General features: G+C 37.4%; 1 protein-coding gene across 1 annotated transcript; it reads right to left on the bottom strand.

The window, feature by feature from the left end:
- On the bottom strand, positions 12,463-14,517 carry KIF2B (kinesin family member 2B). The gene has a single exon (XM_003131607.4). The coding sequence runs from the start codon at positions 14,515-14,517 to the stop codon at positions 12,463-12,465; it is 2,055 nt and encodes a 684-aa protein (XP_003131655.1).

The following is a 17,018-nucleotide window of genomic DNA, read 5'->3' as shown; positions in this document are numbered from 1 at the left end:
CTACTTTCTCCCCTGTAACTTCTCTCTTCCCATGCTTTCTGAACGAATTCCTCCTCTCCATTTTTCTCCTACTTTTCTGACCTCTCCTTATTTTTCGTCTTTGACAATTTTCCACTCTCCTATCCTTAAATATTTGTGTTCTCAGATTTCTGCCTCTGACCATTTTCTCTGTGAATGTTTTTCTGAATTGTTATCTGGTGGGAAACACTTGAGTTTCTTTCTATTCAACTTGTTATTTGACAAATATTAATTTCCCTTTATGTACCAGGTGCTATATCAGGTGCTGGGGACACAGGAAGCACTGAGAATAGCATCGTCTCTTCCCTCAGTTCTTTAGTTCTTGGAAGGAAAAGGGCATGTGCAGGGACATACTGAGTAATTGACTGATGTATCTACATCTTCTCCTTTATTGCCTTCACCTTTCAAACACATTTTCTTGTGCTCTCAGTCCCTACCCTAGGAAATTATGGTATTACAACTTTTAGGAGAGGATTATTAACATAGAAATTCAGGGAAAAAGAAATGGGTCAATATTCTATTTTTGAGTGTTATATCGACTTTGGGAACTGACAGTAAAGATTATGGTCTCACCAGAAAAGGATTTTAAAAGTACAAGAGGGCAAGTTTTCGGTTTTCTAAAATACAGACATATGCGATGCATGGCGTAAAGTAAATTCTGTAACAAAAGAGTTTTTCTTGCCTCTCTGCCCAAATAAGATGCCAAAGGCTATTGAATGGGTGGAAATAAGGGAGAGACAGGCATGATCTATGTCCTCTTTCCATTGGGCCATATCCTAAAGGGTGGTGGTAAAAATCCTAAAGTGATTTAAGTATCCAAAGAGCTAGGTAAACTTTGTTTGGATTCCTGATTGAGTTCCAAAGTTCTGCCACCTCCTCCACAAATGTAGAGAGAGCTACGTGTGGCCAAATAATGGCTGAAGACAAACCTATAGAGCCTCAGGGCAGGTCTCTGTTAGGGGAAGCTAAGATCCAAATATTTTCTTGTAGGGCTGACAGTGGCAGAGATGCGACAGTGAATACCAAAATACCTGAGTAGGGGGGTCCTTTGGCTAAAACAAATGAAGAGGACTAGCAGATGTGCCATGGAGTTTCTTGTTAAATGTCAGGTTGGAAAGCTGAGGCCAGGTAGGTACTTAGAGTCAAGAGATGACCCTTTCCCTGGACCAACCATTTGCCAGCACAAGCAGATGCTGAAGACCATGCATTCACTTGTGATGATTGCTCATGTAAAAATGTTAGTTTCTGCCATTTTTTTAAAACAAAGGCAGCTACACTTTTCTTCCTATTCTAGGTAGGTGAAATTGATGAAAAAATAGCAACATCCCCCACAGGATTGTTGAGGATGTATATAATGTCAAGGATCCTAGGAGATGCTAATTATATAAACTGAGTAAGAGATTGTCTCTGCCCTCAGGGTGCCTCCCTTTCATTGAGAAAGGTAATACTGAGCCTGCTTCTGACTAGCTTTCCTTAATTTACATCAAAGTAGTCAGTGTACTTGCTATTTTAAATGTCCGTCTTTTCCTTTTAGGTCTACCAGGTTTTCCTTGCTCATTCTAGACTTATAGATGAATCATTTGGTGACAATTTCCCCTGCTTGTTAGCTAAATTAATCATCAACTATATTTCCATAGAATTTCTTTTCTTTTTATAGCCACACCTGTGGCATATGGAATTTCCTAGGCTAGGGGTTGAATCAGAGCTTCATAAGCCACAGCCACAGCAACACCAGATCTGAGACACATCTGTGAGCTATGCTGCAACTTCTGGCAATGCCAGATCCTTAACCCACTGAGCAAGGCCGGGGATGGAACCTGCGTCCTCATGGACGGTATGTTGGGTTCTTAACTCACTAAGCCACAACAGCTCCTCCCATAGCACTTTATATAGGCTATCACATTTAAAAATACACTTTTCAGTTGTACAAAGCTTTGTATCCTCATTTAAATAAGTTCCTTAAAGTCAGGGACAATTATATACCCATGATTCTGTCTTTAGCATCTGATATGTAGAATATTAGCAATAAAATCTTATTTTATTGGTTTTTATGCTGATTCTCCAAAATCACTTTGTGTGATTAGTATTGTGTTCTTTGGGCTTTTGTTTAACAGATTTGAAAATAATGAAGCACACAGGCAGTCCAATTACCTGCTTGAGGTCACATAAACAAACACAAAATATCTGATTCTAAATCTGAATTGTTGCTCATTTAGCTCCTTTAGTTTCAATCTCAGCATTTACAGCCATGACCAGATAGCCAAGATAAGATTAATAATTTAGATTTACTCTTGTGGCCCAAAGCAGTCTTCTCTTTCTTGTCCTCAGAGACTTCATCTGAAACCTAAGCCTCAGCATAGTATGTTAATTGGTACCATGTTGTGACTTTTAATTTTTTCAGGGTAAAATCCTCTGTACTTGTTGCTTTGAATGACTTCTCTCATTTTCCCCTCAAGATTATTTCATTCACTTCCTCTGTCACCATTTAAACCCTTGTATTCTAGCTCTGACTGGCAGGCTGCTTGGTTGATGCACTTCAAACATGCAGGTACAGAAGGCATGTGCCTGTCCAATTTTAATCTACAATTGTTGATTTGGTTCAATACCTTCTGTAAGCCATTAAAACTGTCTGTCTTTTTTTTTTCTTTTTAATTTCTGAGATTACTTTAGGATCAGAAAGGAAATGCTGAAACAGGGAAAAAAATCCTATTTCAGAAAAGAGGACATGTTAAGATTTCCTATGAGCAGTTGCTCTTTTGGAGAATAAAAAGAATTACACTTCATAAATGGCAGATTTGCTTTGAAGATAATATTCTACACTTTGAATAAAAATTTTGACATTTATTCTTATTAAGCAGCACATGTTAGAAACTATGTTTCTGCTATTAGAATGATATTTAAATTGGTAATCAAGTTGCAAAGGAAAAATAATCCATTCATTCATTTAACCAGCACATAAATATTTATCTAGGGCTCTCATACTATTTTATTATGTACATTGTTAAAAAATAAATTTACTGAAAAAAATCAATAGAATGATAATATAAACCTTACTATCACAGATTGTAAGAATAATTTGAAATTATGAAACCCTAAATTCAGTATTTTAAAGGCAGTTTTATTAACTACCAGTTCATATACCAATTCAAAATAAGTTTGGCCACTGCAAGAATGGAGAAAATGTACTTTAGTTAATAGGTAAGCATAGCTTATAATTAGCATGTCAAATTGTTGTGTGCAAATGAATGTTTCCAAAGTACTGAAAGTATTTACTTTTCTTACTCTAGGAGTTCTGATATTTTCTGAACAATCTTGTTAAATCATTAATTTGCTTTACAATCCTCGTCTTCAGGGCATCTATGTGAACCATTAGCAATTCTTTTTGTGGACCCAAATTAATTCATTTTCTGAGTGAATTTCTGAGTTTTTCATTTACATAACTTATTTTATAATGTTCACATTAAATTTTATGCTGTGTGTTTTCAGATCATTTTAAGTAGAATAAAATTAACATCAGTGAAAATATGAATGTGTACTTGTTAAGGAAGAACAGCAACTCAATAGAAATAATTATACTAAGACAATTTAGCAAGTGATTTTTTTTTTCTACTGAAAGAGTGATTTAAAGTTGTGTTCTGCAGATGTAAGAATCCATGGGAAATATATATATAACTATACATGTAAAACAGTGTGTGTTTGTTTATGTGTGTGCATACACTCTAACGTAAATGAATTTGTTTACACAGCTCTTCCAAAGGAAGAACTAAAAAAAAAAAAAAAAATCAACAGGTGGATTGCTCTTAGGACTTTGTGTCATTTGTACTCAATTTCTAAATCTGCAACAGATAAGCAAAAACTAGATAAAACCCACTAGTGACATACACACACACACACACACATACACACACACCCCCAAATAAACATTCAACATTATGCTGAGGTCTTCGTATCCACTTTCCCACTTTCAAATAATGGGTACCATTAGATATTGATGTTAATATACTGCTCTCCCTTACATGGAAAATTTCAACAACAACAACAAAAATTTTCTCTATTTGGTTGAGATTGATTAGAACTTCTTGTAAGAGGAGTTCCTGTTCTGGCTCAGAGGTAATGAAGCTGACTAGTATCCATGAGGACTCAGGTTTATTCCCTGGCCTCACTCAATGGGTTAAGGATCCAGCATTGCCTTGAGCTGTGGTGTAATTCACAGATGAGGCTTGGACCTGACATTGCTGTGGCTGTGGCTGTGGTGGCAATTTGACCCCTAACCTGGGAACTTCCTTATGCCATGAATGTGGCCCTCAAAAGCAAAAAAAAAAAATCTTCTTGTAAGAAATGTTATGTCATATATGAATTGATATGTAATTTTTCTACATAATCATATATTTGTGTTACTTATTAAATCATTATTTTTGTTATATATATCAATAAATCACCAAAATAAAGTAACAAACTATCTTATTAAGGGAACAACAAAGTTGAATAAAATACTCAAATACAGCACTTTAGAAAGGGGTCAAAAAACAAAAAAGAAGTCAAGTCATAAATGTCAAAATTGCAGAGAGCTTAGATATAATGCAGATTAGTGATTGCCTAGGGCTGTGGAGTAGAAGGATTAAGGGATGATGTCTAAAGAATATAGGGTTTCTTTTGGGGGTAATGAAATATTTTAAAATTAATTTTGGTGATGGATGCACAACACTGAATATACTAAAAACTAAAACTACTATAAATAAATCTCAGAGAAAAGAGAACTACATTTAGGAGGTCATTATAGTCATTGATAATGTTTCCCATTGGGGCATTTACTTATTTCTGAGTATGAAAAGTAAGCCCAGGCAAAGCAGCAGCTAAGTACATATTGGTGCAGTCTCACAAAGACAAGTCTTGTAAGAGCTCAAGATTGAAGTTCAGGCCTACTAAAGCCAATAGGACTTATTTTGGAGAAAGAGGGACCAGAGAGAATGAAGACATGCATTTTGAGTGCAGAGTCTCCCTTATATATTTGCTAATTCTAAAGTTGTGTATACATGCAACCATATTCAAAAAAGAAAGTAAAGCAGTTTAAAAGGGATTAAAATTTTAGCAGATAATTTGGCAAGGTTATAATTATGGGAAGACTGGTTTTCATAAAGGTGGAGAATTTCAGTTAAGATATCAAACATATTATGTCTAAAATTAAGTATAAACCAGAAATATGGATCAATCTGATATGTCCTTACTTTATGAGTCTTCAGAAGAAAAAAAAAATTCCCTTCAAAGGAACATAACATCACCTCATAAATAATGTCTAGTATTCAATCAAAACTTACTAGACATGCTATCAAAAATTACAAAATAACTGAAATCAAGAGAAAAAAAAGGCTACAAGTAAGCCAGATATCACCAAAGAATAGAGATATATTTTTTTAAGGAGTCACATAGAAATCCTAGAAATGAGAATAAAAGCTAATTTTTTTTAAATTTAATACATATGTTTAATAGTTGAGAAAAAGTATTAGTAAAATGAAAGGTAGGTCACTAGATAATATGCAGATTGAAGCTCTAAGAGAAAAAAGGAATAAAAGCTAGATAAAATAATATATGTAAAACAGAGTGAAAACTACTAACATATTTTTAACTCAGCCCAAAGAGGAAAGAGATAGAGACAGAAATCATATTTGGAGGAAAAGGTTGATAATTTTCCAAAACTGATGGAAAAAGTGACAGATTAAAAAGTTCTACAGGAGTTCCCGTCATGGCTCAGTGGTTAATGAATCCGACTAGGAACCATGAAGTTGCGGGTTCAATCCCTGGCCTTCTCAGTGGGTTAAGGATCTGGCATTGCCGTGAGCTGTGGTATAGGTTGCAGACGCGGCTCGGATCCCATGTTACTGTGGCTGTGGTGTAGGCTGGTGGCTACAGCTCTGATTAGACCCCTAGCTTGGGAACCTCCTTATGCTGCAGGAGTGGCTCTAGAAAAGATAAAACAAAACAAAAAGCTCTACAAAACATAAGAAAATTATTTTTTGTCTTTTGTATTTTTAGGGCTGCACCTATGGCATGTAGAGGTTCCTATGCTAGGGGTCAAATCAGAGCTGCAGCTGCAGGCCTACGCAATAGCAACAATGCCGGATCTGAGTCACATCTGTGTCCTACACCATGGTTCATGGCAACACAGGATCATTAACCCACTTAGCAAGGCCAGGGATTGAAGCTGAGTCCTCATGGATGCTAGTCAGATTTGTTTCTACTGAGACATAGTGGGAACTCCCAACATAAGAAAAATTTTAAAAGAGAAAATTACATCTTGTCACATCATTAAAAAAACAATACTGATAATCAAAGACAAGAAGAAAAACTTGAGTTCCTTTGAAGCAGAGTTAATTAAATAGGATGAATAAAACAAAAGAATGACCTATTTTAAATGCAAAAAAAGAATAATATCCAACAAAAAATTCTATGGACAACAAAAATACATTTCAAAAATTAAGGTGAAATAATGACTAAATATTCAGGCTGAGAGCAAGCATCACTAATAGATCTACTCTTGTTCATTTATTTGAATTATTCTATAAGAAAAATGATCTCTGATGGGTGCATGATAAAGTAGTAAAGAATTAAGAATACAGGAAATAATAAACAGATGTGTAATTTAAATGAATATTTACTTTTTATTATAATGTATTAAAAACATTGAAATATATGATCCATTAAATGACAATAATTAAAGCTGAAAAAGATAATGAGTTGAAGTATTTTAAAATAGTTCCATTTCTAGAAGGAAATAAAAATACAATGTAATATGAAGGATGTATGCTATAATTTTCAAGGTAAGCCTCAATGAAGAGTTCAAGAATGCATAAGTTGCAAGCAATTAGAAGGGAAATAATAAATAATAATACACAATAATTAATACAAAATAAGGCAAAGAAGTGGGAAGAGCGGATACACAAAACAAATAATACTTTCATAGCCATAAACTAAAGATATTAGGAGTTACACTAGATGTGAATGGGGGAGATGCTCTAATTAAAAGACAAAGGCTATAATCAGGATTAAACTAAAACAAAGTGAACTGAACCAAAGGTATATTGCATATGAAAAAATAAACATTAACTATAGGAATAGAAAGATTCCAAAAAAATAATGTTAAAATACATACCATAGAAATACACACTTAAAAAATATTATATCCTTATAATATTAGAAAGTGCAGAATTTAAAGCAGGGGAAATTACAAGGGACAAAGAGGTAAACTTCATATTAAGACTTTGAGTTCAACAGAAATACTGAATTTGCCTAAATTTATATGAAACTAATAACATAGCCTCAAAACACATAAACCAAAAAAGCTGTCAGAACTAAAAGGAGAAATAGAGAAATTTACAAAGTTTAAAAATTTAATATCTTTCTTCGTCATAAAACACACTAAGAGTTACAGAAGATTTGAACAACATGATTTACAAACTTGACTTAAAAATCATAGAGATATAGAAATTCTTATAATTGTTAATGCATTGGTAAAGTAAATAAAAGGAAAAAAGAGTTTTTTGTATATTTGAGTAATTTTGTTAATAAAATATAGCATTGTAGATAATCAATTTTTAGAAGAGAATTTATAATTTTAAATTCTTGAGCTCAAAAAATTAGAAAAACTTAGAAATTAAAATAAAAGTAAAATGGAACTAATAAAATAGAAAGCAAATATACAATAGAGAAAATGGCCAAGAGTTGTTTCTTTGAAAAGACAATATAATTTACAAATATATGGAAGGGGGAAAGTCTGATGAAGGGGGGAAAAAGAAAATGCACAACTTAATATGAGGAATGAAAAATTTGGAACCAATAATAACATTAAAGATAATGAGTACACTATCATTCCAACAATAAATTTTGTATTAATTTACATTATTTATTAAAGCTGGTATAAGAAAAAAGTACTAAATCTAAATCTGAATTATCTTATATCCACTAAATATGTTGAATCTCTAAAATCTTCCTTTAAATAGAACTCTGGGTGAGCTAGGACTCATGGGGTGAGCAGGATGTCCCTTCCAATAAACAACTGTATGACAGCCATCTACAGACAAAATGCCTTTGTGGGAGTTTTGGTATTCAGGTAGGGGGTTGTAAAATTGCAGTAAAGCCCAGGACTAAGAAGAGCTACTTTGAGAAGGCAGGACAATGACCTAATGGCAAGTTTGAGAAACATGGTCTCTGTTGCAGACTGAAAGAAGTCCTATATTCCTATGGAATTGGTCCCACTTGGTCCTGCAACTAGCCCTCTCTGCTGCTGACACTGGAGGCATGTAGGTGAGCAAGCCCTGGCTCCAATCAGAGCCCAAACAATAATCTTTATAAGATATCAAAGGAGAAAACCTTCATGACACAGGGTAAATAGAAATGCATTAAATGGGGCTTCATCAATAAATTTAAAAAATGATGAATTTGGAGTTCCTGCTGTACTGAAGTTGGTTAAAGATCCTGCATTGTCTCTGCAGTAGCATGAGTTTGATCCCCAGCCCAGTGCACTGGATTAAAAATCCAGAGTTGCCACAGTTGTGGCATAGACTGCAGCCCTGGCTTGGATTCCATCCCTGGCCTGGGAATGCCAGAGGTGTGACTGAAAAGAAAAAATAAATAAATTGAACTTCATTAAGTCTATAAACTTCTGATCATCAAATGATGTCATTAAGAGTGAATTAATAAACATTCCACAGACTAGTGGAAGATATTTGCAAAATCTATAAGGAATAATTCACAACCAGAAAACATTTTGCACAAAAGAAAATGATTAAATACCAGTAAGCATTTCAAAGATGTCATCCAAAGAAAAAAAAAATACAAAACCACAGATTATAACCATGATGAGATATCTTTGAACACACATTAGAAGGTATAAAATTAGATCTTTAAAAATAACAATACTAAGTGCAGAAAAACAGGCAGAAGATCCATAATTCTTACAAAATGCTGGTGGTTGTGTAAAAATCAGTACAAGTCCTTTGAAACACTCCTTGGCTTGACCTATTTTGATGAATATACATATACTATAGATCCAAGAATTCCATTACTAGGCATACTTAACATATAAATATGTACCAAAAGACATGTGTAAGAATGTTCATAGCATCATTACTAATTGTTTAAAACAGAAATAACTCAATTTTTCTCGAGTGAATTTTATAAATAATGAACAATTTATGTAGTGGAACACTATAGAACAAGTAATTAAGACAGGTCACACAGACTCATACGATTCAACAGCAAGAAAACAACAACAACAAAAAAACAATCCAACCAAAAATGGGCAGAAGATCTCAATAGATGTTTCTCCAAAGAAGACATACAGATGGCCATCAGGCACATTAAAAAATGCTCAACATCACTAATTATTAGAGAAATGCAAATCAAAACTGCAATGAAGTACCACCTCACACTATTTAGAATGGCCATCACTAACAAGTCAACAAACAACAAATGCTGGAGAGCATGTGGAGAAAAGGGAACACTTCTTCATTGTTGGTAGGAATGTAAATTGGTACAACGACTATGGAAAACAGTATGGAGGTTCCTTGGAGAACCAAATATAGAACTACCATATGATCCATCAATCCCACTCCTCGGCATATATCCAGACAAACTTTCATTCAAAAAGATACATGCACTTCTGTGTCCATTGCACTACTATTCACAATAGCCAAGACATGGGAACAACCCAAATGTCCATCGACAGATGAATGAATTAAGAAGATATGGCACATATATACAATGGAATACTATTAAGCCATAAAAAAGACAAAATAATGCCATTTGCAGCAACATGGATGGGGCTAGCATCTCATACTAAGTGAAAGAAGTCAGAAAGAGAAAGACAAACTCCGTATGATATCACTTATACGTGGAGTCTAAAATATGGCTCAGATGACTTTTCTACAAAACAGAAACAGATCCCAGACATGGAGATCAGACTTGTGTTTGCCAGGTGGGAGGGGGAGAGAAGAGGATGGATAGGGAGTTTGGGGTTGGTATTTTCAAACTATTACATTTGGAATGGATGGGTAATGGGGTCCCACAGTACAGCACAGGGAACTGTGCCCAGTGTCTTGGATTAGAACATGATGGAAGGGAGTACAGAATGAAAGAAAGAAAGAAAGAAAGAAAGAAAGAAAGAAAGAAAGAAAGAAAGGAAGGAAGGAAGGAAGGAAGGAAGGAAGGAAGGAAGGAGGGAGGGAGGGAGGGAGGGAGGGAGGGAGGGAGGAAGGAAGGAAGGAAGGAAGGAGGGAGGGAGGAAGGAAGGAAGGAAGGAAGGAGGGAGGGAGGGAGGAAGGAAGGAAGGAAGAAGGAAGGAAGGAAGGAAGGAGGAAGGAAGGAAGGAAGGAAGGAGGAAGGAAGGAAGGAAGGAGGAAGGAAGGAAGGAAGGAGGGAGGGAGGAAGGAAAGACAGAAATAAATGTACAAATACATGTATATGATCCCATTCTTATGAAAAAAGAACACTTTTTTCCATAAAGAGGCAGATTTATCTATATCTGGATATGTGTGGCGGTTATACAGGGATATTCAATTTGGAAGGCAGCTATATTCACCAATACACCACCAATGTTACTAGGAATATTCACTTTGTAAATATTCATGGTAACTGTATAGTTAAGATCTGTGCACTTCACTGTATGTTATTCTTCTTTTAAAGTAGAACAAAAAAATTAAAATTATTGATATTAGAGTGTTGAAACGCCCAGTGGGCTACCCAAATGTTCGTGTGGGGCAGGGGGAGATGTGAGGGTAGTAGTAGAACAACAGGGACAGTGACAATAATAAGAAGGATAAATAACTAAGTGCTGGCATAAACGATGGAAGAGAGGAAGAAAATAAAGCCACCCTCCAATGTTTTGAGGCAGATATTACAATTATCCTGATTCATATAGAAGGAAACAGCCCAGTGAGACTAAGTCACTTGCCTATATAATAGAATTGGGGCCAGATTCTTAACTGTTTTGTTTAATAATAATATACAGCGTCAGCTTCATAGATAAAGCAGGAAAGGGGAAATATTTAAAGGCCATGATATTCACCAATTTCTAAAGACCATATGGTTTTGATGATTTGGATGAAATCAGTATTAAACCTCATAGCTTTTACTAGGACATTACTATTCTACTCTCTGGTAGAGATATGTGTTAATTTTCCATTGTGCCAACAAGGCTTTTGCAACTTAGGAGGAAAAAGGTTGAAAACTATAGGCATGTTTGCCAAAGGTAGTAACAGAATTTGCACACTAATTTTATGGGGTCCCCAAATTTCCCCAATCCATCATTCACTTTCTTTGAAAATCATTCCATATTTTTCCTTCAAAAAACGGTTTGGAACTGCTAGTATTGAAACCAAAAACTCCTTAATACTTCATTATTTATAGAATTTATATAAATAAATTTTAAGGTAAATGCATATTAGATTATTTATTATATTTATAGTTGCATATCAGATCAGGTTCTTCTTCCTTCTTTTTGCAAAAGAATGGACTTTGTAATCTCTGGACCAGGAAACTTTTCTCCTTTTACACTTGACCTCAGGCATTTGTATTTATCACATTCCCTATGAGGTCTTTATGGGATGTGCCCAACTTCAGGACAGAACTTTTCTACTACTTTGCTAACTTATTTCCTACTCTGATTTTCTAATTTAATGGTACAAAACTTTTTGCATGAATCATGTAAGTACAAAATTTGGTATGGAGAGTGGGGGAAAAGGAAAAGCTCAAGGACACCATAGTTAACACCACCAATGCTTTTGTAACACTCACACTTTATAACTCTGAGGAAGCACAGTATTTTGCAATTTCAACTAAAGATTTTCGTTTCTAGGCTGTCATACAAAATCTCTTAAAGAAAATTTCTCCTTTCCCTGCCTCCTCCCAAGTATGTCTAGAGCTTAAAAAAAAATTTGAATATACAATACACACCAATAGAGCAAAAAAGATTCATGAGTGGGTATAATTAAATTTACTCAGTTGTACACCCCTTAGTGTGTTCCAACTCCAGTCGCTTTAATCTGCAGTATTTTTCCTTCCTAGCCACAAATTTAGGGGATCTGGTTTCATTATATAGCAGGATTTCTCAACCTCATTACCACTGATATTTTCAACCAGATAATTATTTGTTGTGGGAGGCTTGTGACCTTCTACCCACTAAATGCTAGTATCACCACCTCCCTCACATCCACTTTTGACAAATGACAATGTGTCCAGGCATTGCCAAATATCCCTGGGAGGCAAAATGTTTCCAAGTTGAGAACCACTGCCCTGCAGAATGAAAACTACAGAAAAACAGAGGACGAAGAATGAAGCCATTTCTGACAAACAATTTTAAGAGGTTTTACATTTTCCAGGAGGATCTCTACATCTAGATAATTTAGGTGATTTTCCGTTGTAAGAGAGGTAGCAACTGAAGCACTGTATCCATCATTTCAGATCTGATCTCTCATCATTGGCTTCACTATACTTGTTTTTCATTTGAAGATTAGCTTGTAGTAATTTCAGTTTCCTTTTAATCTCAGTTAGAACATCTATTTTGTGCTCCAAAATGGACAATAACTGGGCAATGCAAAAATCAACATCACAGTTTACTCCATCAGCTGTCTCCTGGATGTCCTTCCCTGGCCATTGCCTTGATTCCTTCAAGGCAATTGCTGTATCCTTCATTAAAGAAGAGGATAATGCTTTGATTTCTCTAGTCTCTTCCTTATCCTCACTCTGTGTACAAGGCACTTTAATAAATTCATATCTCTGAAAGGACATTTCTGAATTTCTATTATGACTTTTCAACATCTTTGGCACCTCATGTTCAGCAGGATAAAGGCAACGATGGTGAGGCCTTAAATCCAGAGTTATTTCTTTTACTCTGTTTGCGTATCTTAAAGTGTTGAGGGTGTTTTCACAAGAAGCCATCCCTGGAGAGATAGTGGCGATCATGCAAGTGGAGGAGTTCTGGCCTATGAAGGAGTCCCGGAGCACCTGTGTGAGCTTGCTGGCTCTGAATGGAGTATGAGACTTGTTCTGACCCAAAGCCCGGATGCATTCTTTGAGTGCAAGGAGACTCTTATTAATCTCTGCTCCTTCCAACTGCCTTTTCCGGTTGGCCTTGGCAGTATCCACTCCCCTTTCATTCCCAGCTAAGTCAACAAGGGAAAATTTGCCATGGAGTTTCCCTCGAGACTTTAGGATGATCTGGAACACCGCGTGGCTCCTGGAAGAGTGAGCATTGACGGATGTCTGTCCTGAAGTCCGGCAACTGTTCCCTAGTTCCACGAGGTTCAGCATGTCCTCCACACAGCATACCTCCTGCTCCTGCAGCCCGACCACCTGGATTTGCTGATTGCCATCTTCAAGGACTTGCAGCTTCTTCTTCCAGTTCAACAGGTCATACACCTTGCCCCCATAAATCTCAAAAAACGTTCCATAGACCTTGAGGTCCAAATTCTCATAAGCGGAGGTTTTGAGCAGGAGGAAGACATCCCGCGCCACCATGGCATAAATGCCTTTAGAACAATCTTGGTCACCTCTTGAAAATGTTCCGCCCATGGTGTGTGTTTTCCCACTGCCCGTCTGCCCATAGGCAAAGCAGGTGGCCATGCCTTTTCGGAAGATGGACTCGACCAGCGGTTGGGCGGTGAACTGGTACACCAACTCATTGGAGGCCGTGTGATCAAAGGCATGGTCGAAACAGAAAGTCTGGTTCTCCAGGTAGCGAGTGAGGTCCACTTTTTGCTTGGACTCATGCACCATGACCAGATTGTCTGAGGGGATGGTAATGATATCCAGGTCCTTCATGGTGGTCTCCCGCTGGTTGAGAGGCCGCTTCCTCACGCAGACGCAGATGCGGTGGTTCTCTGGCGGCTCCAGCCTGGCTATCTGGCTGTGGTCCAGGTGCCTGCGGTACTCAGCAATCATGCGCCCTATCTCATAGCTGGGATTGCCCGTGTTGACATCCAAGGCGCGTTGGGCTTGGATATCCAGATGCAGCCGTCTGCGCTTCTCCCGCTGCTTTTGCAGTTTCTCAATTTCCCGGAGGCAGGGAGACTTTTTCTGCTTCATCAGGCAAGGACTGCTGGGAACTCTCATGGCCAGGTTGTCCCCTGAGGGCGTTTCGTTTTTCTGGGGGATCGCAGCAATCCACTGTACAGCCGTTCGCTGGTCCCCAATGGCCGATGAGGGAGCTAGGGCCAAGCGGGACAATGACCTGCCTGGAGAGGGGTGCTTAGCAGAGACCAGTGCTGGATTCAGCAGAAGTAGGGTCTCTAGATCAATCTTCTTGCCTTTTTTTACTCCTTTTTCGACCCACTCTACCGTGACCCAAGTGTTTTCTCTTTTAACCTCCGTGACCACTGCGAGATGGATCCGCCCATCACTGCGCTGGATCGCCACGCAGACTCCCACTTGTACGTTTCCAAAGTGCAGCATCAAGGGTTTCACAGATGAGAGGCGCGAGGAGACAGGGAGGCATAAATGGCTGGCCATGGCGAATGTTGGAGGTGACAGGGCTCGCCTTGAGAGGCTTCCCTTGAGGTTGGAGTGGTAGGGCCTGAGCCCAAGCCAGCCTGAAGCACCCAGAGCACTGAGTGCTCTGACGCTTCACAACTGGCTTTGTGAACACTAGGGCTTGATCTGGGGCCGCTCGCGTCACAAAAGGATGAGAGGAAGAGGCTGCAGATCCTAGGGCCTCTAGGTGAAAGACGTCAGAAAATAAATCACTTCATTCATGATGCTAAGTGCCAGGGTCAGAAGTAACTGGAATAGAGAAATTACTCTGTTACTGAGAGTTGAGGGATCAGAGTTGGGAGCTAGGTGTGAGTTCCACAGACATTCATAACCTAAGCTTTAGAACCATCCATTCTCCCGTGCAGTCCTGACCTGCAATCTCCAAGTCAAGTGCTTTAGTTTGTGAACCAGTGAATGTTCCCTTAAACTTCACAATCCTCCAGTGATCAGCTGGAACAAGTGAAGCTGCTTGCAAATTACAGGCTTCAAGGAGGATTCCTGAAAAATTCCCTGAAATTTGCCATCTTTCTTCTGTCCCTCCTTTGCTTTAAAACGTATTTTAATAATCACCTTAAAGTTATTCTTGTTTAATGGGATTTCTCATTACAAAATCAAAATGAGTTGATTGTAATGGGTTCTTGTGGTAATTTGCTAATATGGAACTTTGGTACAGCATCTGGGTTTGCAAACAAGATGTTTATCACATTCCAAGTGGTGCTGACAGCTATAAAGTGAGTTGTGGTACTCACTGCAGTCACTACTATTTTTGAGATTATTTCAGTAATTACCTTTCCAAACTCCTTCAGTAATTACACTACTGGCCTCATTATCCATAATTTGGATAGATGTTCGATAGAAAGATAATTCATCTTATACCCCCTCAATACCCTAATGTTTGAGTGTCTTTCAGAGTTTGCTGGATGTGGGGGGAATGGGAGATATGAAGGCAGCTAAGATAATCAGAGTTTTCTTAGGGCTCCCTATTAGGGATGGCTGCAGTCTGATGGCTGCTAGATGATTGGTTCTATTTGTTTCTATCCTGAGTTCCCTCAAGGTTCACCAGCTTACCCTGGGCGGTGGCTGTATTCCCTGAGAACTGCAACATCTTTGCTTTTAAAAAAAGTAGTCCAGGTGGGGTTATTTCAGGTAGCTCTCCACCCCAAAGAGGCAGGGGAAATAATATCAGTGTAAATGTGATAAAGGTTAAGGGAGAGGTACATGCAACCAAGCACACATTTTAGAGAAGTTTGCTGCTTGTCCATGAAGGCCACTATAAGTAATGAGGAGCAGACATTACCATGAAGGATTTTAGTGTTTTTTCTAGATATGAGGAGATATAAGTTATAAAATCTCCTCCTAAAAATATCTAACTATCCTGTCCTGTCATTTTTTTCTCAGAGCACAGAGTACCTCACACCTGATTTCCATCCTGAGCTCCACTCAGGGAGTGATGCCTGTCAGCAGCTGCAGTGGTTCGTGATTTAATTCATGTAGAGGCAGATGGCAATTGATGGGAAGTGCCAATTTCCAGTTCACAATGGCAAGATTGCAAATTTTTCTATAGGATTATTTGCAAAAACAACAAAAAATTATGTCAGCTGCTAGAAAGGCCAACATGAGGATTAGTTGACACTTTGTGCTGAACTTTCTTTTTTCCCCAAGTACCACATTGTCTTTTGGGCTGAAAGTGTCGGGGTGATTGCACTGACAGTTCCATAGTAGCATGAAGTATCATGATGTCCTTACAACCCTCACTAGGACCAAGTAACATATGGAAATAAGTTATAATTATAAACTGACTTCTTTAAATGGAATGTTCCTGTCTTAAATAAATTTAATAAAGATTATATTTTGAAAAGAAAGTATGTGTGTGCTGACGTATTGGATAAGTTGTGTAAGTATGTGGCTCACTTCACAGGGATGTTTAATGCCAGCAGACGGATGGGAAAAAGGGCTTTACCTAGCTGTGTTTTTATGGTTATTAATTTTATTTGCCAAATTATCAATATATAAACTTGTGCTTTGGAGTTTCTGCTGTGGTGTAATGGGTTAAGGGTCTGACTGCAGTAACTAGAGTAGCTGTGGAGGTGCAGGTTTGATCCCTGACCCAATGCAGTAGGTTAAGGATCCAGCATTGCTGCAGCTATCTTGTAGTTTGCAGCTGTGGCTCAGATTTGATCTTTGGCCCAGAAACTTCCATATGCTGCAGGTGTGGCCATAAAAGAAAAAAAAAAAAAAACAGTTGTGTTTAAATCAATTTTTTCTTAGTTTTAAGGGAATTGAGTAAACATTTTTAATCTGTTTTTTAATAAGTTCTGTTTTCGAAATTATTGCTGCTTTAAAGTGGTTAATAGTTTTTTTAAAAAAAACTTTACCTTTGAAAAATCTAGGCTTATCTCAAAATTATGCAAACTCTGGCTTTTCCTGGTTAACCATATTTTACAATTGAGCCAATAATTTTTTTCTATAGTGCAAAAGTC

The sequence above is a fragment of the Sus scrofa genome, chromosome 12 (assembly GCF_000003025.6).
Source record: "Sus scrofa isolate TJ Tabasco breed Duroc chromosome 12, Sscrofa11.1, whole genome shotgun sequence".
Classification (NCBI taxonomy): Eukaryota; Metazoa; Chordata; class Mammalia; order Artiodactyla; family Suidae; genus Sus; species Sus scrofa.
Note: the sequence above shows the minus strand (reverse complement) of the source record. Positions and strands in the feature narration are given on the sequence as shown.

Excerpts from the sequence above, each read along its gene's own strand:
- KIF2B (XM_003131607.4), bottom strand. The coding sequence starts at position 14,517 with ATGGCCAGCCATTTATGCCTCCCTGTCTCCTCGCGCCTCTCATCTGTG.